Here is a 21,906-nt window from a genome sequence, read left to right as displayed (position 1 = left end):
CCAGGGTTGGTTCCTGACCCGATATAGGCCCATTCACGGACTGGGCGTATATCTAAAATAGGGACTGGTGGCAGCATACCAACTGGGGATTGGGGAAGGCTGGTAGGGACGGTCGGAGGTTCAGATATATATATTCCTGGCGCGGCCAAGGAAGATATATATACCGCCCTCACTACAGAGGGCCCCGATACCCAGTAGGTTACAGGACAGTCTCCCTGGCGACCGCTTATCCTAGGTGCAGTTCCTTGACTGACCTGAGGCTAAGAGGGCGCTAGCGAGTTGTGCTGTGTAGTGACGTTACGGTTTAGTGACGTTGAAGGGATAACACACTACCGTGTTCCCTGCGCTGGTTGCAGCTACCTGGCACTACTTTCTCTAGGTGCAGTACCTTGACTGACCTGAGAGGTAAGGGGGCGCCAGAGAGCTGCACCCACCGGCCGGCTTTCATCACACACCCCGTCACCTTCTCCACATTTTTCACGTTACAGCCACAACCTTAAATGTATTTTGTTGGGATTTTCTGTGACACAAAGTAACGAGTATTAGTGAGGAGTAAAGGAAATGATACGAGGTCACTGATTATTATACAAATCTGATCATTGTGCCGTGCGTTAGTGTTCAGCCCCCTGAATCGGTACTTTGTAGGACCACCTTTCTCTACACTAACTGCTGCAGTCTTTTGGGGTCTGTCTCTCCCATCTTTCTCTGCTGAAGTCTTTTGGGGTCTGTCTCTCCAGCTTTCTCTGCAGTCTTTTGGGGTCTGTCTCTCCAGCTTTTGCTGCAGTCTTTTGGGGTCTGTCTCTCCCACCTTTCTCTGCTGCAGTCTTTTGGGCTCTGTCTCTCCACCTTTCTCTGCTGCAGTCTTTTGGGGTCTGTCTCTCCCATCTTTCTCTGCTGAAGTCTTTTGGGGTCTGTCTCTCCAGCTTTCTCTGCTGCAGTCTTTTGGGGTCTGTCTCTCCCACCTTTCTCTGCAGTCTTTTGGGGTCTGTCTCTCCCACCTTTCTCTGCTGCAGTCTTTTGGGGTCTGTCTCTCCACCTTTCTCTGCTGTAGTCTTTTGGGGCCTGTCTCTCCACCTTTCTCTGCTGTAGTCTTTTGGGGTCTGTCTCTCCACCTTTCCCTGAAGTCTTTTGGGGTCTGTCTCTCCACCTTTCTCTGCAGTCTTTTGGGGTCTGTCTCTCCACCTTTCTCTGCAGTCTTTTGGGGTCTGTCTCTCCACCTTTCTCTGCAGTCTTTTGGGGTCTGTCTCTCCACCTTTCTCTGCAGTCTTTTGGGGTCTGTCTCTCCACCTTTCTCTGCAGTCTTTTGCGGTCTGTCTCTCCACCTTTCCCTGTAGTCTTTTGGGGTCTGTCTCTCCACCTTTCTCTGCAGTCTTTTGGGGTCTGTCTCTCCAGCTTTCTCTGCAGTCTTTTGCGGTCTGTCTCTCCACCTTTCCCTGTAGTCTTTTGGGGTCTGTCTCTCCACCTTTCTCTGCAGTCTTTTGGGGTCTGTCTCTCCAGCTTTCTCTGCAGTCTTTTGCGGTCTGTCTCTCCACCTTTCTCTGCAGTCTTTTGGGGTCTGTCTCTCCCACCTTTCTCTGCTGCAGTCTTTTGGGGTCTGTCTCTCCACCTTTCCCTGAAGTCTTTTGGGGTCTGTCTCTCCACCTTTCTCTGCTGCAGTCTTTTGGGGTCTGTCTCTCCACCTTTCTCTGCTGCAGTCTTTTGGGGTCTGTCTCTCCACCTTTCTCTGCTGTAGTCTTTTGGGGCCTGTCTCTCCACCTTTCTCTGCTGCAGTCTTTTGGGGTCTGTCTCTCCACCTTTCCCTGAAGTCTTTTGGGGTCTGTCTCTCCACCTTTCTCTGCAGTCTTTTGGGGTCTGTCTCTCCACCTTTCTCTGCAGTCTTTTGGGGTCTGTCTCTCCACCTTTCTCTGCAGTCTTTTGGGTTCTGTCTCTCCAGCTTTCTCTGCAGTCTTTTGGGGTCTGTCTCTCCAGCTTTCTCTGCAGTCTTTTGCGGTCTGTCTCTCCACCTTTCTCTGCAGTCTTTTGGGGTCTGTCTCTCCAGCTTTCTCTGCAGTCTTTTGCGGTCTGTCTCTCCACCTTTCTCTGCAGTCTTTTGGGGTCTGTCTCTCCCACCTTTCTCTGCTGCAGTCTTTTGGGGTCTGTCTCTCCCACCTCTCTCTGCTGCAGTCTTTTGGGGTCTGTCTCTCCAGTGTTCGCTGCAGTCTTTTGGGGTCTGCCTCTCCCACCTTTTGCTGCAGTCTTTTGGGGAGTGTCTCTCCAGCTTTCTCTGCTGCAGTCTTTTGGGGTCAGTCTCTCCACCTTTCTCTGCAGTCTTTTGGGGTCAGTCTCTCCACCTTTCGCTGCAGTCTTTTGGGGTCTGCCTCTCCCACCTTTTGCTGCAGTCTTTTGGGGTCTGTCTATCCCACCTTTCTCTGCTGCAGTCTTTTGGGGTCTGTCTCTCCCACCTCTCTCTGCTGCAGTCTTTTGGGGTCTGTCTCTCCAGCGTTCGCTGCAGTCTTTTGGGGTCAGTCTCTCCACCTTTCTCTGCTGCAGTCTCTTGGGGGTCTGTCTCTCCAGCTTTGCACATCTAGAGGTGACATTGTGCCCCGTCTTCTTTGCCCCCTCGCTCTCGCTCAGTGATCGGATGGAGACGTCTGTGATCAGTGATTTTCCCGTCTTGTCACAGATTCTCTGGGATTTGGGTCTGGACTGTGACTGCGCCGTTCACACACAGGAATATGCTCTGATCTAAACCCTCCATTGTAGCTCTGCAGGATGTTGAGGGTCGTTGTCCTGCTGGAAGGTGAACCTACACTCCGGTCTCAGGTCTTCTGCAGCCTGTAACAGTTTTTAACCCAGGATTGTCCTGTATTAAGCTCCATCCATCTTCCTATCACCTGTAACCAGCTTCCCTTCTCCTGCTGAAGAAAAGTCTCCCCACAGCAGGATGCTGCCACCACCATGTGTGATGGTGGGGATGGTGTTTTCTTGGTGATGTGCAATGTTAGTTTTCCACCACACTTCGCATTTGCATTTAGGTGAATCATTTCTCCTTTGGTCTCATTTGACCAGAGCCCTTTCTACCACCTCCTCGCTGTGTCCTCTACATGGGACTTCTTAAGGCTTTCACAAATGTCTTTCTTATTGCCACTCTTTCATAAAGGCTTGATTTGTGGAGTATACGACTAACAGTTCTCCTGTGGACAGATTCTCCCCTCTGAGCTGTGGATCTCTGCAGTTCCTCCAGTGACCATGGGCCTCTTGGTTGCTTCTCTAATTCCTGCTCTCCTTGCTTGGGATGTCAGGTTAGGTGGATGGTCATGTCTTGGTAGGTTTGCAGTTGTGCCGTACTCCTTCCATTTTTGGATGATGGATTGAACGGTGCTTCATGAGATGTTCAGAGCTTGGGTTATTTTTTTTTTATAACCTAAAACTGCTTTACTCTTCTCCACAGCTTTATCCCTGACCTGTCTGGTGGGCTCCTTGGTTTTCAGCTTTATCCCTGACCTGTCTGGTGAGCTCCTTGGTTTTCATGATGCTGTTTGATCCCTAATGTTCTCACACAAACCTCTGAGGCCTTCACAGAACAGTTGTAGTTATACTGAGAATAAATCACAGCCAGGTGGATGCAATGTACTAATTATGTGACTTCTGGAAGCAATTGGTCACTAACGAATTTATTCAGGGGCATCAGACTACAGGGGGCTGAATACTAATGCACCTCACAATTTCCAGATTTATATTTTTAAAGATAATTAGAAAACCTTGTATTATTTCCTTTACACGTCACAAATACGTGCTACCTTGTGTTGGTATCACATAAAATCTCAATAAAATACATTTACATTTGTGGGTGTAACGTGAAAAATGGGGAAAAGTTCACGTGGTATGAAGACTTTTTTAAGGCACTGTACAATACACACATACAGTACATATACCCATATAGACTCAATACGTTGAGACCTGCTGGTCTGAACTTTGATGTCATAGATGTCGTGGTAAAATGGGACCATCTCTTGAGAGGGGACATGTCGCTCTCAAATTGAGGATTATAACTTGGAAAGGGAACAAGAACTAGCACTCTAAACATCTGACCCTGGTTCCTCTATGACCTCCTGCTGGGAACAGGTCATTGAAGTGTGCTATCTGTTGGTGAGCAGCCCTGAAGTTCGGACTTTGTGTCTACAAGAGGCTGGGAGGCGACAAATTTATCGTCTGTGGAGATAAGGCTTCCTGCCTTCAAAGGAGTTATGTCATATGTGCTGGCACTAGTGTCCTGTTATGAATATTGATTTTTTTGAGACAGACGTAGGTACTATAGGTATGGGATACATATTTACAGCGCTGTGACGAAGTAGCGAGCATAACGCATTTGCTTACATCACAGTACGGCCTGCACATCAGCCCGGCATTAACCCTTTCGCAACCTTGGGTTTTGTCGTTTTTGCTCCCCTTGTTCCCAGAGCCATAACGTTTTTATTTTTTGGACAATATGGCCATGTAAGGGCTTATTTTTTGCGGGACAAGTTGTACTTTTCAACGTCATTACTAGTTTTACCATATCGTGTACGGGAAAACGGGAAAAAAATTCCAAGCGCGGTGAAATTGCAAAAAAAGTGCAATACAACAGTTGTTTTTTATTATTTTTTTTACCACGTTCACTGAATGATAAAACTGACCTGCCCTTCTTATTCTCCAGGTCATTACGAGTTCGTAGACACCAAACATGTACAGGTTGTTTTTTATTTAAGTGGTGAAAAAAAATTCCAAAATTTGGTTAAAAAAAAAAAAATGGCGCCATTTTCTAAGACCTGTAGCGTCTCCATTTTTCGGGATCTGGGGCCGGGTGAGGGCTTATTTTTTGCGTGCCGGGCTGACGTTTTTACTGATAACATTTGGGGTAGATCCGATGTTTTGATCGCCCGTTATTGATTGATTGCGGCGATACCAAATATGTGTATGTAGGTTTTATTTTTTATTATTTTATTTCGAATGGGGCGAAAGGGGGGTGACTTAAACTTTTATATTTTTTTATTTTTTTTATATTTTTTAAAACTTTTTTTTTTCACTTTTTGCATGCGTCAATAGTCTCCATAGGAGACTAGAAGCAGCAACGGTCTGATCGCCTCTGCTACATACAGGGGACCAGCAGATCCCCCGCATGCAGCAGAAATGGTCCTGTGCTATGAGCGCCGACCACTAGGTGGCGCTCATAGCGACCAGCTCATGACAACCACAGGCGTCTGCTGCAGACCCTGGGTTGTCATGACCACCCATCGGTGACCCGCGATCACGTGACGGGGTCGCCGATGGGCGGGGCTTAGGACGTGCTTCCTGGAAGCGGAGATTGACAGCGGCATTTAACATGTTAACAGCTGCGGGTGGATAGCGATTCCACCCGCGGCTGTTGCGGGCATGTGTCAGCTGTAATAATCAGCTGACATGAGCTCGGTTCAGTGCGGGCTCACTGCCAGAGCCCTCACTGAAGCGGGGGAGGTATCCTGTGACGTACTAAGACGTCACAGGCTGTAAAGTGGTTAATACCGGTAGATTGACAAAGTTGTATGTGCCATGTCTCCTATATACAGAAAGATAAAATCATGATAGGAAATATGCCATTAATATCTCCCGCCTGGGACCTCCAGGGGGTCAGATATCCTGAATATTTGGGATGTTAAAACTCTTTGGGGTCCGAGCCGCATCCCATTGACCAGCTCCCATGTGAGGTCACCGTGGGAGGTATGTGGGAGTGACTTATCTGATAAAAGCAAGTTCTGAATTATAATCATTGTTCAGTGATGCAGCTCGCTGAAGGCTTGTACCATTTTCCAATGGGACCGCTCCACTCCGCTAAGATCAATCATCAGTCAATTGCAGAATTGTCCTGACGAATGGAGGCAGCTTAGTGCTGGTTTGTGACAAACTGGTGGAATCTGTCTCATGGCTTTCATTATCACCTCTATGCTGATGACACACAGATCTACCCCTCTGGACCAGATATCTCCTCCCTACTAACCAAAATCGCACAATGTCTGTCCACTATTTCATCCTTTTTCTCTGCTAGATTTCTAAAACTTAACATGGACAAAACAGAATTCATCATCATTCCGCCATCTCATTCACCCACCCCAATTGACCTATCTATCAACGTCAATGGCTGCCCACTCTCCCCAGTCCCGCAAGCTCGCTGCCTCGGGGTAACCCTGGACTCTAATCTCTCCTCCAAACCACATATCCAAGCCCTTTCCACTTCCTGCCGACTCCAACTCAAAAATATCTCCCGGATCCGTGCATTCCTCAGCAAAGACTCTGCAAAAACACTAGTGCACGCCCTCATCATCTCCCGCCTCGACTACTGCAACCTCCTGCTCTGTGGCCTCCCTTCCAACACTCTTGAACCCATCCAATCTATCCTAAACTCTGCTGCCCAACTAATCCACCTGTCCCCCCGCTATTCCACAGCCTTTTCTCTCTGTCAAATCTCTTCACTGGCTCCCCATTGCTCAGAGAAGCCAGTTCACCCCTAACCATGGCATACAAAGCCATTCACAACCTGCCTCCACCATACATCTGTGCCCTAGTCTCCTGGTACATACCCGCACGCAACCTACGATCCTCACAAGATCTCCTTCTCTACTCCCCTCTTATCTCCTCCTCCCACTATCGCATACAAGATTTCTCCCGTGCTTCCCCACTACTCTGGAACTCTGTACCCCAACATATCAGACTCTCGCCTACCGTGGAAACCTTCAAAAGGAACCTGAAGACCCACCTCTTCCGACAAGCCTACAACCTGCAGTAACCACCGCTCCACCACACCGCTGCACGACCAGCTCTACCCTCACCTCCTGTATCCTCACCCATCCCTTGTAGACTGTGAGCCCTCGCGGGCAGGGTCCTCGCTCCACCATACCGCTGCACGACCAGCTCTACCCCCACCTACTGTATCCTCACCCATCACCTGTAGATTGTGAGCCCTCGCGGGCAGGGTCCTCGCTCCACCATACCGCTGCACGACCAGCTCTACCCTCACCTACTGTATCCTCACCCATCCCTTGTAGATTGTGAGCCCTCGTGGGCAGGGTCCTCGCTCCACCATACCGCTGCACGACCAGCTCTACCCTCAACTACTGTATCCTCAACCATCCCCTGTAGACTGTGAGCATTCGCGGGCAGGGTCCTCGCTCCACCATACCGCTGCACGACCAGCTCTACCCCCACCTACTGTATCCTCACCCATCACCTGTAGACTGTGAGCCCTCGCGGGCAGGGTCCTCGCTCCACCATACCGCTGCACGACCAGCTCTACCCCCACCTACTGTATCCTCACCCATCCCCTGTAGATTGTGAGCCCTCGCGGGCAGGGTCCTCGCTCCACCATACCGCTGCACGACCAGCTCTACCCTCACCTCCTGTATCCTCACCCATCCCTTGTAGACTGTGAGCCCTCGCGGGCAGGGTCCTCGCTCCACCATACCGCTGCACGACCAGCTCTACCCTCACCTACTGTATCCTCACCCATCCCCTGTAGACTGTGAGCCCTCGCGGGCAGGGTCCTCGCTCCACCATACCGCTGTACGACCAGCTCTGCCCTCACCTACTGTATCCTCACCCATCCCCTGTAGACTGTGAGCACTCGCGGGCAGGGTCCTTGCTCCACCATACCACTGCACGACCAGCTCTACCCTCACCTCCTGTATCCTCACCCATCCCTTGTAGACTGTGAGCCCTCGCGGGCAGGGTCCTCTCTCCACCATACCGCTGCACGACCAGCTCTACCCTCACTTACTGTATCCTCACCCATCCCCTGTAGACTGTGAGCCCTCGCGGGCAGGGTCCTCGCTCCACGACCAGCTCTACCCTCACCTACTGTATCCTCACCCATCCCCTGTAGACTGTGAGCCATCGCGGGCAGGGTCCTCGCTCCACCATACCGCTGCACGACCAGCTCTACCCTCACCTACTGTATCCTCACCCATCCCTGGTAGACTGTGAGCCCTCGCGGGCAGGGTCCTCTCTCCACCGTACCGCTGCACGACCAGCTCTACCCTCACCTACTGTATCCTCACCCATCCCTTGTAGATTGTGAGCCCTCGCGGGCAGGGTCCTCGCTCCACCATACCGCTGCACGACCAGCTCTACCCTCACCTACTGTATCCTCACCCATCCCCTGTAGACTGTGAGCCCTCGCGGGCAGGGTCCTCGCGCCACCATACCGCTCCACGACCAGCTCTACCCTCACCTACTGTATCCTCACCCATCCCCTGTAGACTGTGAGCCCTCGCGGGCAGGGTCCTCTCTCCACCATACCGCTGCACGACCAGCTCTACCCTCACCTACTGTATCCTCACCCATCCCCTGTAGACTGTGAGCCCTCGCGGGCAGGGTCCTCGCTCCACCATACCGCTCCACGACCAGCTCTACCCTCACCTACTGTATCCTCACCCATCCCCTGTAGACTGTGAGCCCTCGCGGGCAGGGTCCTCGCTCCACCATACCGCTGCACGACCAGCTCTACCCTCACCTACTGTATCCTCACCCATCCCTTGTAGATTGTGAGCCCTCACAGGCAGGGTCCTCGCTCCACCATACCGCTCCACGACCAGCTCTACCCTCACCTACTGTATCCTCACCCATCCCCTGTAGACTGTGAGCCCTCGCGGGCAGGGTCCTCTCTCCACCATACCGCTGCACGACCAGCTCTACCCTCACCTACTGTATCCTCACCCATCCCCTGTAGACTGTGAGCCCTCGCGGGCAGGGTCCTCGCTCCACCATACCGCTCCACGACCAGCTCTACCCTCACCTACTGTATCCTCACCCATCCCCTGTAGACTGTGAGCCCTCGCGGGCAGGGTCCTCGCTCCACCATACCGCTGCACGACCAGCTCTACCCTCACCTACTGTATCCTCACCCATCCCTTGTAGACTGTGAGCCCTCGCGGGCAGGGTCCTCTCTCCACCATACCACTGCACGACCAGCTCTACCCTCACCTACTGTATCCTCACCCATCCCTTGTAGACTGTGAGCCCTCGCGGGCAGGGTCCTCGCTCCACCATACCACTGCACGACCAGCTCTACCCTCACCTACTGTATCCTCACCCATCCCTTGTAGACTGTGAGCCCTTGCGGGCAGGGTCCTCTCTCCACCATACCGCTGCACGACCAGCTCTACCCTCACCTACTGTATCCTCACCCATCCCCTGTAGACTGTGTGCCCTCGCGGGCAGGGTCCTCGCTCCACCATACCGCTGTACGACCAGCTCTACCCTCACCTACTGTATCCTCACCCATCCCCTGTAGATTGTGAGTCCTCGCGGGCAGGGTCCTCGCTCCACCATACCGCTGCACGACTAGCTCTACCCTCACCTACTGTATCCTCACCCATCCCCTGTAGACTGTGTGCCCTCGCGGGCAGGGTCCTCGCTCCACCATACCGCTGTACGACCAGCTCTACCCTCACCTACTGTATCCTCACCCATCCCCTGTAGATTGTGAGACCTCGCGGGCAGGGTCCTCGCTCCACCATACCGCTGCACGACCAGCTCTACCCTCACCTACTGTATCCTCACCCATCCCCTGTAGATTGTGAGTCCTCGCGGGCAGGGTCCTCGCTCCACCATACCGCTGCACGACTAGCTCTACCCTCACCTACTGTATCCTCACCCATCCCCTGTAGACTGTGAGCCCTCGCGGGCAGGGTCCTCGCTCCACCATACCGCTGCACGACCAGCTCTACCCTCACCTACTGTATCCTCACCCATCCCTTGTAGACTGTGAGCCCTTGCGGGCAGGGTCCTCTCTCCACCATACCGCTGCACGACCAGCTCTATCCTCACCTACTGTATCCTCACCCATCCCCTGTAGACTGTGAGCCCTCGCGGGCAGGGTCCTCTCTCCACCATACCGCTGTACGACCAGCTCTACCCTCACCTACTGTATCCTCACCCATCCCCTGTAGACTGTGAGCCCTCGCGGGCAGGGTCCTCGCTCCTCCTGGACCAGTCGCCGTCACATTGTGTTCAAGATTATTGTAATTGTTTCTATCATGTATACCCCTTTTTCACATGTAAAGCGCCATGGAATAAATGGCGCTATAATAATAAATAATAATAATCTGTGTGACCCCCCGCTGTTCCCTGCCACTTGACTTTAAACTTAGTGCCATGATGTGAACTCTTGGGGCCTATTCACACTAAAGCTGGTTTTCCCCGTTTTACGTCTCAGTGCATTTGTGCAATTTATATTGTTACATATTTTAATAGCTATATTCTCTTTTTCGCACAGGCACCTTCTTCTATCCACTATTTGTGACTTGCCATGGGGGGCTTGAAGGATGCGGATATGCTCCGGACCACAACTCCTCTACTGAAATAAAAAATATTTCTTTATTTTTCCATTTTTATGATTTTTTCTTTATTATTGTGTTATGATATCCTTCCTGTCTGTCAATTAGGGATATGGGTTTATCCCCCATGAGCCATTATGCATCCTGATCTGCTGGGTTAGAAGCAGAGGGTTCCCTGCCACCTCTATTTATGGGTGTAGATCCATGTTTAGGTCCTTCCTAATATCATTCATATATTATACACTGCTCAAAAACATATCGGGACCCCTGAAATACCCCCTCCTAGATCTGAAAGAGGCTGAGTATTGTGTGTGGCCTCCACATGCCTGTATGACCTCCCTACAACGCCTGGGCATGCCTCTGATGAGGCTGAGTATTGTGTGTGGCCTCCACGTGCCTGTATGACCTCCCTACAACGCCTGGGCATGCTCCTGATGAGGCTGAGTATTGTGTGTGGCCTCCACGTGCCTGTATGACCTCCCTACAACGCCTGGACATGCTCCTGATGAGGCTCAGTATTGTGTGTGGCCTCCACGTGCCTGTATGACCTCCCTACAAAGCCTGGGCATGCTCCTGATGAGGCTGAGTATTGTGTGTGGCCTCCACGTGCCTGTATGACCTCCCTACAACGCCTGGACATGCTCCTGATGAGGCTGAGAATTGTGTGTGGCCTCCACGTGCCTGTATGACCTCCCTACAACGCCTGGGCATGCTCCTGATGAGGCTCAGTATTGTGTGTGGCCTCCACGTGCCTGTATGACCTCCCTACAACGCCTGGGCATGCTCCTGATGAGGCTGAGTATTGTGTGTGGCCTCCACGTGCCTGTATGACCTCCCTACAACGCCTGGGCATGCTCCTGATGAGGCTGAGTATTGTGTGTGGCCTCCACGTGCCTGTATGACCTCCCTACAACGCCTGGGCATGCTCCTGATGAGGCTCAGTATTGTGTGTGGCCTCCACGTGCCTGTATGACCTCCCTACAACACCTGGGCATGCTCCTGATGAGGCTGAGTATTGTGTGTGGCCTCCACGTGCCTGTATGACCTCCCTACAACGCCTGGGCATGCTCCTGATGAGGCTCAGTATTGTGTGTGGCCTCCACGTGCCTGTATGACCTCCCTACAACACCTGGGCATGCTCCTGATGAGGCTGAGTATTGTGTGTGGCCTCCACGTGCCTGTATGACCTCCCTACAACACCTGGGCATGCTCCTGATGAGGCTGAGTATTGTGTGTGGCCTCCACGTGCCTGTATGACCTCCCTACAACGCCTGGGCACGCTCCTGATGAGGCTCAGTATTGTGTGTGGCCTCCATGTGCCTGTATGACCTCCCTACAACGCCTGGGCACGCTCCTGATGAGGCTGAGTATTGTGTGTGGCCTCCACGTGCCTGTATGACCTCCCTACAACGCCTGGGCACGCTCCTGATGAGGCTGAGTATTGTGTGTGGCCTCCAAGTGCCTGTATGACCTCCCTACAACGCCTGGGCATGCTCCTGATGAGGCTGAGTATTGTGTGTGGCCTCCACGTGCCTGTATGACCTCCCTACAACGCCTGGACATGCTCCTGATGAGGCTGAGTATTGTGTGTGGCCTCCACGTGCCTGTATGACCTCCCTACAACGCCTGGACATGCTCCTGATGAGGCTGAGTATTGTGTGTGGCCTCCACGTGCCTGTATGACCTCCCTACAACGCCAGAGCATGCTCCTGACGAGGCCGAGTACCCTTAAGCAGTTGCTTAAGATGCTGGTTGAGTCCCATGGGCGCGACTGGGAGCGGTACCTCCCTCACCTGCTCTTTTCCCCCTTCGAGCTCCTGTATGGCAGATGAGTCTTGGTTTGGTAAGAGAATCCTGGGAAGGGGAACTGAACTCCCCCGAAGTGTCCGTCATAGAGTATGTCATGCGGCTCCGTGACAAAATGCAGGCAATGACGCAGCTGGTGCATGAGAACGTGGTGCAGGCCCAGGCCAGCCAGAAGCTGTGGTAAGACCGGAACGCCAGGGAGCGGGTGTATCAAGTGGGTCAGGTGTGGGTCCTAGTCCCAATGACCCAGAACAAGCTTCAGGCGGCCTGGAAAGGCCCATACCCCATATGCCAGCGCCTCAATGATGTTAATTACGTGGTCACCATTGACCACGCCAGGAAGAGGCAAAAGGTCCTCCACATCAACATGATGAAAGCCCATCATGGCCAGGAGGACTGTGCCTTTCCTGTGTGTAGCTCCCCGAAGAAGGCGAGACAGAAGTCCTGGTGGATTTACTGGCCACAGGCCGGAAGGGAGAGTCTATTGAGGACGCGGAATTGAACCAGCAGCTATCCACAGTCCAGAAGTAGTTCCAGCTGCGGGAGGTGTACTGGCCTTACCTGACCCTCTTTACGGGTGTACCAGGCAGGACGCAGCTAGCTGTCCACCAGGTGGACACAGGGAGTCGCCCCCCAGTCCGTCAATCCGCTTGCCGTGTCTCTCTAGAGTTGCAGAAAGACATGAAGGTGGAGATAGAGGAGATAAAGCCTGCAAAGTGTCAGGTAGGCATGACGGAGGTGCAGTACCTCGGACACCGAGTGGGTGGCGGAGCGCTGAACCCAGAGCCCGGGAAGGTTGATGCTATCACCTCCTGGCCCTCCCCCCAAAACCAAGAAGCAGGTGATGTCCTTCTTGGGTATGGCAGGGTACTATAGGAAGTTCCCAATTATAGTGCCCTTGCTAAGCCTCTGACGGACCTCATGAAAAAGAAGTTACTGCTGACAGTCGACTGGATAGCTGACTGTGAGCGATCCTTCACGGCGCTGAAAGCGGCCCTGGCCAGTTCCCCAGTTCTGCAGGCCCCGGACTTCGCCTGGAGGTTTGTAGTCCAAACGGACGCCAGTGCGTTTGGCCTGGGCGCTGTGCTCAGCCAGGTAAATGGGCAGGGGGAAGAGCATCCGGTGATGTTCCTCAGGCGCAAGCTCTTACCCCGGGAAGTGGCATACGCCACTGTGGAGAAGGAGTGCCTCGCTATAGTGTAGGCCCTGCAGAAGCTGCAGCCCTATCTATACGGGAGCAACTTCACCATAGTGACTGACCGCAACCCCCTCAGCTGGTTGCACCGGGTGTCCGGTGACCATGGTAAACTACTGTGGTGGAGCCTGGCTCTACAGCAGTACGATTTTACCATTCAGCACAAGAAGAGTAGTGAACATGGCAAAGCAGATGAGCGGTCCCCGTCAAGGGGATACAGAGAAGGTAGGCTTAAGGGGTGACCTGTAAATGAGCCCTTAAGCCACCTCAAAAAGTGGGAGAGGTCATAGAAATTATTAAAAATTCCTTTCTCCCTCATCACCCCTCCCCTATCCCATTCACAGTGAGAAAGAGCTCACAATCGAACCAGCTGCTTCTATGCAAATAGCAGTACAAAAGAAGCCATGAACTTCACTATCCAGGCTAATTACCATACAAATAGAGCTCCTACCAGAGGAGACCTGTGATGAATAGACATTTGAGTAAAAAGGAAACCGCTCGTTAAAGCCTCAAAGAAAATCTCTCTAACTCTCCACAATAGCCAGGACATTCCAAGCTGCAATCACCAGACATCAGGCAGACTTTTAGGCACCGATATGAAATAAGGAATATCGGAGATTCTATAATTCTGATTGTGATGGGACACATTTTTAGAAGCAGGACTAACTAAGGAACAGATGCATGTTTTTCCATACCTGTGCGCCCCGCTGGTGAGCTGTAAAGCATGAGGGCAAACACAACCAACAGCAGTTGTATCATGTTTGGTCTCTAAGTAAAGGTAAAATAGCAATAAAAAATATGTCATCACTTGCTAACTTCTGCGATCAACCATTGAGAAGTTATCGCAGAAATTAGAGATTTAGTAAAACCATGAAGGGCGGAGACCAGCCCACGTGAGGTCATCACAGGGGAGTGTGTGGGCAGGGCCCCCTTCGGCATAAAAGATCAAGCCAAATATTGATCTATACTCATGCCGGGAAATACATATTTGTGTAAGCAGGGGTCCCGTTCCATAAGGGCCAGAATTGGAGTCCTTCCCTCCAGCTAAACTGAATCGTCTCTGCGATCGGACTTGTAAGTTTATTCTGTTAATCCTTTTTATTTTGTGTAACTGTTTAATCTGTATTGTCTTGTCCCCCTTTGTAAAATCTAAACACTGCCTCCCTTTTGGATTAAATATAAAATGTAATAGTTCTGTTTCTTTTGCTCTGTAATCGTTCCTACCCTGAAGCCATATACGCTACCAGAAAGCAGGCGTCTAATAAGTCCTGTAGTGTATTTTAAAACTGATCGGTGGTGGCAGCGAACAATCTCTCTTGGGTTATTGTGAAGCTGGCAGTGACCGTACGGGGGCATAAACACATATTCCATGTGTTGGAATTCAGAGGTGTGTACGCCATACGCTCACTGCTCGCTTGCCGATAACTACGTAGTGAGTAATCGAGATTGTGCGGGTGTGAATCCCTGATTGATATATATAGTACAGACCAAAAGTTTGGACACACCTTCTCATTTAAAGATTTTTCTGTATTTTCATGACTATGAAAATTGTACATTCACACTGAAGGCATCAAAACTATGAATTAGCACATGAGGAATTATATACTTAACAAAAAAGTGTGAAACAACTGAAAATATCTTATATTCTAGGGTCTTCACAGTAGCCACCTTTTCCTTTGATGACTGCTTTGCACACTCTTGGCATTCTCTTGATGAGCTTCAAGAGGTAGTCACTAGTGTTGAGCGAGTATGTTCTATTAATCCTTTCGGCGAGTATGCTCGGGCCGAGCTCCGAGTATTTATAGCTGCTCGGTGATTAGGTTAAATCGCTCCCGTGTGCATGATTTGCAACTGTTTGACAGCTTAATTACATGTGAGGAATGTTTAAGAAATAGACATTCTTCACATGTAATTAAGATGGCAAACAGTTGCAAATCATGCACACGGGAGCGATTTAACCTAATCACCGAGCAGCTATAAATACTCGGAGCTCGGCCCGAGCATACTCGGACAGAACATACTCGCTCAACCCTAGTAGTCACCAGAAAAGGTTTTCACTTCACAGGTGTGCCCTGTCAGGTTTAATAAGTGGGATTTCTTGCCTTATAAATGGGGTTGGGACCATCAGTTGTGTTGTGCAGAAGTCAGGTGGAAACACAGCTGATAGTCCTACTGAATAGACTGTTAGAATTTGTATTATGGCAAGAAAAAAGCAGCTAAGTAAAGAAAAACGAGTGGTCATCCTTACTTTAAGAAATGAAGGTCAGTCAGTGTGAAAAATTGGGAAAACTTTGAAAGTGTCCCCAAGTGCAGTTGCAAAAACCATCAAGCGCTACAAAGAAACTGGCTCACATGAGGACCGCCCCAGGAAAGGAAGACCAAGAGTCACCTCTGCTTCTGAGGATAAGTTTATCCGAGTCACCAGCCTCAGAAATCGCAGGTTAACAGCAGCTCAGATTAGAGACCAGGTCAATGCCACACAGAGTTCTAGCAGCAGACACATCTCTACAACAACTGTTAAGAGGAGACTTTGTGCAGCAGGCCTTCATGGTAAAATAGCTGCTAGGAAACCACTGCTAAGGACAGGCAACAAGCAGAAGAGACTTTTTTGGGCTAAAGAACACAAGGAATGGACATTAGACCAGTGGAAATCTGTGCTTTGCTCTAATGAGTCCAAATTTGAGATCTTTGGTTCCAACCACCGTGTCTTTGTGCGACGCAGAAAAGGTGAACGGATGGACTCTACATGCCTGGTTCCCACCGTGAAGCATGGAGGAGGAGGTGTGATGGTGTGGGGGAGCTTTGCTGGTGACACTGTTGGGGATTTATTCAAAATTGAAGGCGTACTGAACCAGCATGGCTACCACAGCATCTTGCAGCGGCATGCTATTCCATCCGGTTTACGTTTAGTTGGACCATCATTTATTTTTCAACAGGACTGTCAGGAATATTATAAAATATTAATATCAGGGAAATCTTCTTCCATATCTGCCTGACATAGATGTTCACCCCCCTCCCTTATTCCCCTTCTGCTCAGGACAAAAGTCCCAATTAACCCACACTCCAGCCAAGGAGTGTTATAACATCGTTAGGAAGCAAGCATCTTGTCTCTGAAAGACGCAGGAGGTAATTAAAACGCAGGCTTGCACTAATTTGCGTGTAACTGTTGAAGCGGCTTCCCGAGCCTCAAAGGAAAATTTCTAGACGCACTGACTCCGATATGAAATATGAAATCTTGTGAGATCCATACGTCCGACAGTAACGGGACCCATATGTGTAGTGACCAAATCAGCCCAGGAATGTACAGGTAGTTTTCCAGGGCTGTAACGAAAATCAGGGAGCTGTAGCGCAAAAACACCAGAATGGCAGACTGCAGCTATGTGATGTGTGATCTCTAAATAAAGATAAAATCATAAGGGAAAAAATGGTGCAGTTTGCAAGCTTCTGCGATCAACGAGCAATGAGTTATCGTAGAAGTTAGCGTTTTTAATAAAAATGTACAGGCTGGAGACCGGCCCACATGATGTCACCACAAGGGGCAAAAGAGAATCCATGGAGAAGGCAGGAGCACTCATTGCCAGGGGGGAATATGAATTATAAGCAACAGGTCCTGTTCAATAACAGCATATTCCAACCGGGGAGCCCCTCCTCCACCTATATTGAGTCGTCGCAGCAAACTTTATAGTGTAAGTTTCACTTTATTATCCTGTTTTATTTTATGCAACTGCCTATGTATTTTAATGTCTCCTTTGTAACATTCTTGTATATATTGTTCCTAAACACTGCCTCCCTTTTGGATTAAATATAAAATGTAATAGTTCTGTTTCTTTTGTTCTGTAATCGTTCCCTTCCCCGAAGCCATATACGCTACCAAAACGCAGGCGTCCGGCCAGGCCTGTATTATATTTCAAACTCGGCCGGTGGTGGCAGAGAGTACTAATAATTGGGCTATCGTGAAGCTGACAGTGACCGTACGGAGGGCGTTAAACACGGTTTCCAGGCGGTGGAACCCAGGGTGTTACGCCATACGCTCACTGGTCGCTTACCGATACCTACGTAGAGAGTAGTCTGGATCGCGTGCTCGCGACTCCGGACGAAATACGGACAGCGTGACGGCATGGTGAGATATTGTGTGATCTCCCCGGTGTCGTCCTGACTGTGTGTGGGTGGAATTCCTGACAAATTGGTGGTAGCGTTGGGATATTGTGTGATCCTGCTGGTGGCGTTCCTGACAAGGACAATGACCCCAAACACACCTCCAGGCTGTGTAAGGGCTATTTGACCAAGAAGGAGAGTGATGGGGGGCTACGCCAGATGACCTGGCCTCCACAGTCACCAGACCTGAACCCAATCGAGATGGTTTGGAGTGAGCTGGACCGCAGAGTGAAGGCAAAAGGGCAAACAAGTGCTAAGCATCTCTGGGAACTCCTTCAAGATTGTTGGAAGACCATTTCCGGTGACTACCTCTTGAAGCTCATCAAGAGAATGCCAAGAGTGTGCAAAGCAGTCATCAAAGCAAAAGGTGGCTATTGTGAAGACCCTAGAATATAAGACATATTTTCAGTTGTTTCACACTTTTTTGTTAAGTATATAATTCCACATGTGGTAATTCATAGTTTTGATGCCTTCAGTGTGAATGTACAATTTTCATAGTCATGAAAATACAGAAAAATCTTTAAATGAGGAGGTGTGTCCAAACTTTTGGTCAGTACTGTATATATAATTGTCAGGAAAAGGTCACTTGGTCAGACCTTGCAACCCTCTGGCGCCCCCTTATCCTGCTGGTCAAACACGGTATTGACAGAGGATAAGCACGGGCGCAGCTGCTCTAATTTATGTCGACTATTGTGGCACGTGATGTGACAGGACGTATATATACCACAAGTTCCTTCCAGGAACGTATATATACCTCCGACCAGCCACCCTCAAACCACAATATCACATAAATACTGGTATACTGCCACCACCGATCGCTTAACAGGTGGATCGGGTATCCGTTAGGTAACGTGAATTAGCGGGTGAGGAACGTGTTTGCTCGACATAGGACAAGAAGAACAAAGCTGGTAAATAATAATGATTTACTCCCGAAAGTGGGCAGTGTTTACAAAAGATATACAAGAGATTATAAAAGAGACAATTTACATATATGCATAAACAGTTATTAAAATAAAAGGGATAAATAATAGCAAAACCTGCTTCACAAGGTGATGGTCTCAGATTCTGTGGGGGGGACGGCTCCCCGGAAATTAGATGTGATTCTTCCACGCAGCGAAGGAGGGCATGCGTCTGACGTCCCGGAGAAGAATGACTTAAAAAATGTCCGTTCTGGTTTTTAGTACGGGGCCAAAACATTAGGAGACACCCATGGTGTTTACCTCACACGGGGGCAATGTCGATGGCTGTCCACTCTCCCCAGTCCCCCAAGTTCGCTGCCTTGGGGTAACCCTGGACTCTGAACTCTCCTTCAAACCACATATCCAAGCCATTTCCACTTCCTGCTGACTCCAACTAAAAAATATCTCCCGGATCCGCACATTCCTCAACCATGAATCTGCAAAAACACTAGTGCATGCCCTCATCATCTCCCGCCTTGACTACTGCAACCTCCTGCTCTGTGGCCTCCCTTCTAACACTCTTGCACCCATCCAATCTATCCTAAACTCTGCTGCCCGACTAATCCACCTGTCCCCCGCTATTCCCCGGCCTCTCCTCTCTGTCAATCCCTTCATTGGCTCCCCATTGCTCAAAGACTCCAGTTCAAAATCCTAACCATGGCATACAAAGCCATCCACAACCAGTCTCCTCCATACATCTGTGACCTAGTCTCCCGTTACATACCTGCACGCAACCTCCGATCCTCACAAGATCTCCTGCTCTACTCCCCTCTTATCTCCTCTTCCCACAATCGCATACAAGATATCTCCCGTGCTTCCCCCCTACTCTGGAACTCTCTACCCCAACACATCAGACTCGCGTCGACCGTGGAAACCTTCAAAAGGAACCTGAAGACCTACCTCTTCCGACAAGCCTACAACCTGCATTAACCACCGCTGCATGACCAGCTCTATCCTCACCCATCCCTTGTAGACTGTGAGCCCTCGCGGGCAGGGTCCTCACTCCACCATACCGCTGTACGACCAGCTCTACCCCCACCTACTGTATCCTCACCCATCCCCTGTAGACTGTGAGCCCTCGCGGGCAGGGTTCTCGCTCCACCATACCGCTGTACGACCAGCTCTACCCCCACCTACTGTATCCTCACCCATCCCCTGTAGACTGTGAGCCCTCGCGGGCAGGGTCCTCACTCCACCATACCGCTGTACGACCAGCTCTACCCCCACCTACTGTATCCTCACCCATCCCTTGTAGACTGTGAGCCCTCGCGGGCAGGGTCCTCACTCCACCATACCGCTGTACGACCAGCTCTACACCCACCTACTGTATCCTCACCCATCCCCTGTAGACTGTGAGCCCTCGCGGGCAGGGTCCTCGCTCCACCATACCGCTGTACGACCAGCTCTACCCTCACCTACTGTATCCTCACCCATCCCCTGTAGACTGTGAGCCCTCGCGGGCAGGGTCCTCGCTCCACCATACCTCTACACGACCAGCTCTACCCTCACCTACTGTATCCTCACCCATCCCCTGTAGACTGTGAGCCCTCGCGGGCAGGGTCCTCGCTCCACCATACCGCTGTATGACCAGCTCTACCCTCACCTACTGTATCCTCACCCATCCGCTGTAGACTGTGAGCCCTCGCGGGCAGGGTCCTCGCTCCACCATACCGCTGCACGACCAGCTCTACCCTCACCTACTGTATCCTCACCCATCCCCTGTAGACTGTGAGCCCTCGCGGGCAGGGTCCTCTCTCCACCATACCGCTGCACGACCAGCTCTACCCTCACCTCCTGTATCCTCACCCATCCCTTGTAGACTGTGAGCCCTCGCGGGCATGGTCCTCGTCCCACCATACCACTGCACGACCAGCTCTACCCTCACCTACTGTATCCTCACCCATCCCCTGTAGACTGTGAGCCCTCGCGGGCAGGGTCCTCTCTCCACCATACTGCTGCACGACCAGCTCTACCCTCACCTACTGTATCCTCACCCATCCCCTGTAGACTGTGAGCCCTCGCGGGCAGGGTCCTCGCTCCACCATACCGCTGCACGACCAGCTCTACCCTCACCTACTGTATCCTCACCCATCCCCTGTAGACGGTGAGCCCTCGCGGGCAGGGTCCTCGCTCCACCATACTGCTGCACGACCAGCTCTACCCACACCCATCCCCTGTAGACTGTGAGCCCTCGCGGGCAGGGTCCTCGCTCCACCATACCGCTGTACGACCAGCTCTACCCTCACCTACTGTATCCTCACCCATCCCCTGTAGACTGTGAGCCCTCGCAGGCAGGGTCCTCGCTCCACCATACCGCTGCACGACCAGCTCTACCCTCACCTACTGTATCCTCACCCATCCCCTGTAGACTGTGAGCCCTCGCGGGCAGGGTCCTCGCTCCACCATACTGCTGCACGACCAGCTCTACCCACACCCATCCCCTGTAGACTGTGAGCCCTCGCGGGCAGGGTCCTCGCTCCACCATACCGCTGTACGACCAGCTCTACCCTCACCTACTATATCCTCACCCATCCCCTGTAGACTGAGCCCTCGCGGGCAGGGTCCTCGCTCCACCATACCGCTGTACGACCAGCTCTACCCTCACCTACTGTATCCTCACCCATCCCCTGTAGACTGTGAGCCCTCGCGGGCAGGGTCCTCGCTCCTCCTGGACCAGTCGCTGTCACATTGTGTTCAAGATTATTGTAATTGTTTCTATCATGTATGCCCCTTTTTCACATGTAAAGCGTCATGGAATAAATGGCGCTATAATAAATAATAATAATAATACACAAACAAACATATACACACACAATATATTGAAAAGTAGTAAGAGGAGCATTATTACTCCTGGATAACAGATGTAGTGAGCCTCAGAGGTGGTCCGTTGCCCCGCGCTCTGGACGTCACTCACCTTCAGAGTCCTTGGAGAAGGAGAGAAGCCGCTCGCTGCCGTCTGACAGATCCAGATCATCAACGAGTAACAGATCAGACTCCAGGACCAGACTGCAGGGATCCAGAGGCTCCGCACTGCCCCCTGACACAGAAACATCCCATTAATGCCAGAAAACCGTCCACATGTGCAAGAGCCAGGAGCACCCCCAGGGGAAGCTAATCACGGGGTACACAGCAGGACACGGGCTGTATATATATATATGGGGTACACAACAGGACACGGGGTGTGTATATATATATATATATATGGGGTACACAGTAGGACACGGGGTGTATATATATATATATATATATATATATGGGGTGCACAGCAGGACACGGGGTGTATATATATATGGGGTATACAGCAGGACACGGGGTGTATATATATATATGGGGTACATAACAGGACACGGGGTGTATATATATATATATATATGGGGTACACAGCAGGACACGGGGTGTATATATATATATATGGGGCACACAGCAGGACACGGGGTGTATATATATATATATGGGGTACAGAGCA

At 51.0% G+C, this 21,906-nt stretch overlaps 1 protein-coding gene across 1 annotated transcript in view; it reads right to left on the bottom strand.

Moving 5' to 3' along the window:
- Nucleotides 1-21,906, bottom strand: part of ZNF513 (zinc finger protein 513) — a 141,117-nt gene that overhangs the window by 73,369 nt on the left and 45,842 nt on the right. Inside the window, exon 2 of the mRNA XM_073673701.1 lies at nt 21,355-21,477. Coding sequence (XP_073529802.1) covers nt 21,355-21,477 — 123 coding nt within the window. The remainder of the gene's footprint in view (nt 1-21,354; nt 21,478-21,906) is intronic.

Source organism: Phyllobates terribilis, unplaced genomic scaffold (genome assembly GCF_046119375.1).
Source record: "Phyllobates terribilis strain yellow unplaced genomic scaffold, ASM4611937v1 Scaffold_3__8_contigs__length_932513732, whole genome shotgun sequence".
Taxonomy (NCBI): Eukaryota; Metazoa; Chordata; class Amphibia; order Anura; family Dendrobatidae; genus Phyllobates; species Phyllobates terribilis.
This window is presented reverse-complemented; position numbering and strand designations above follow the sequence as displayed.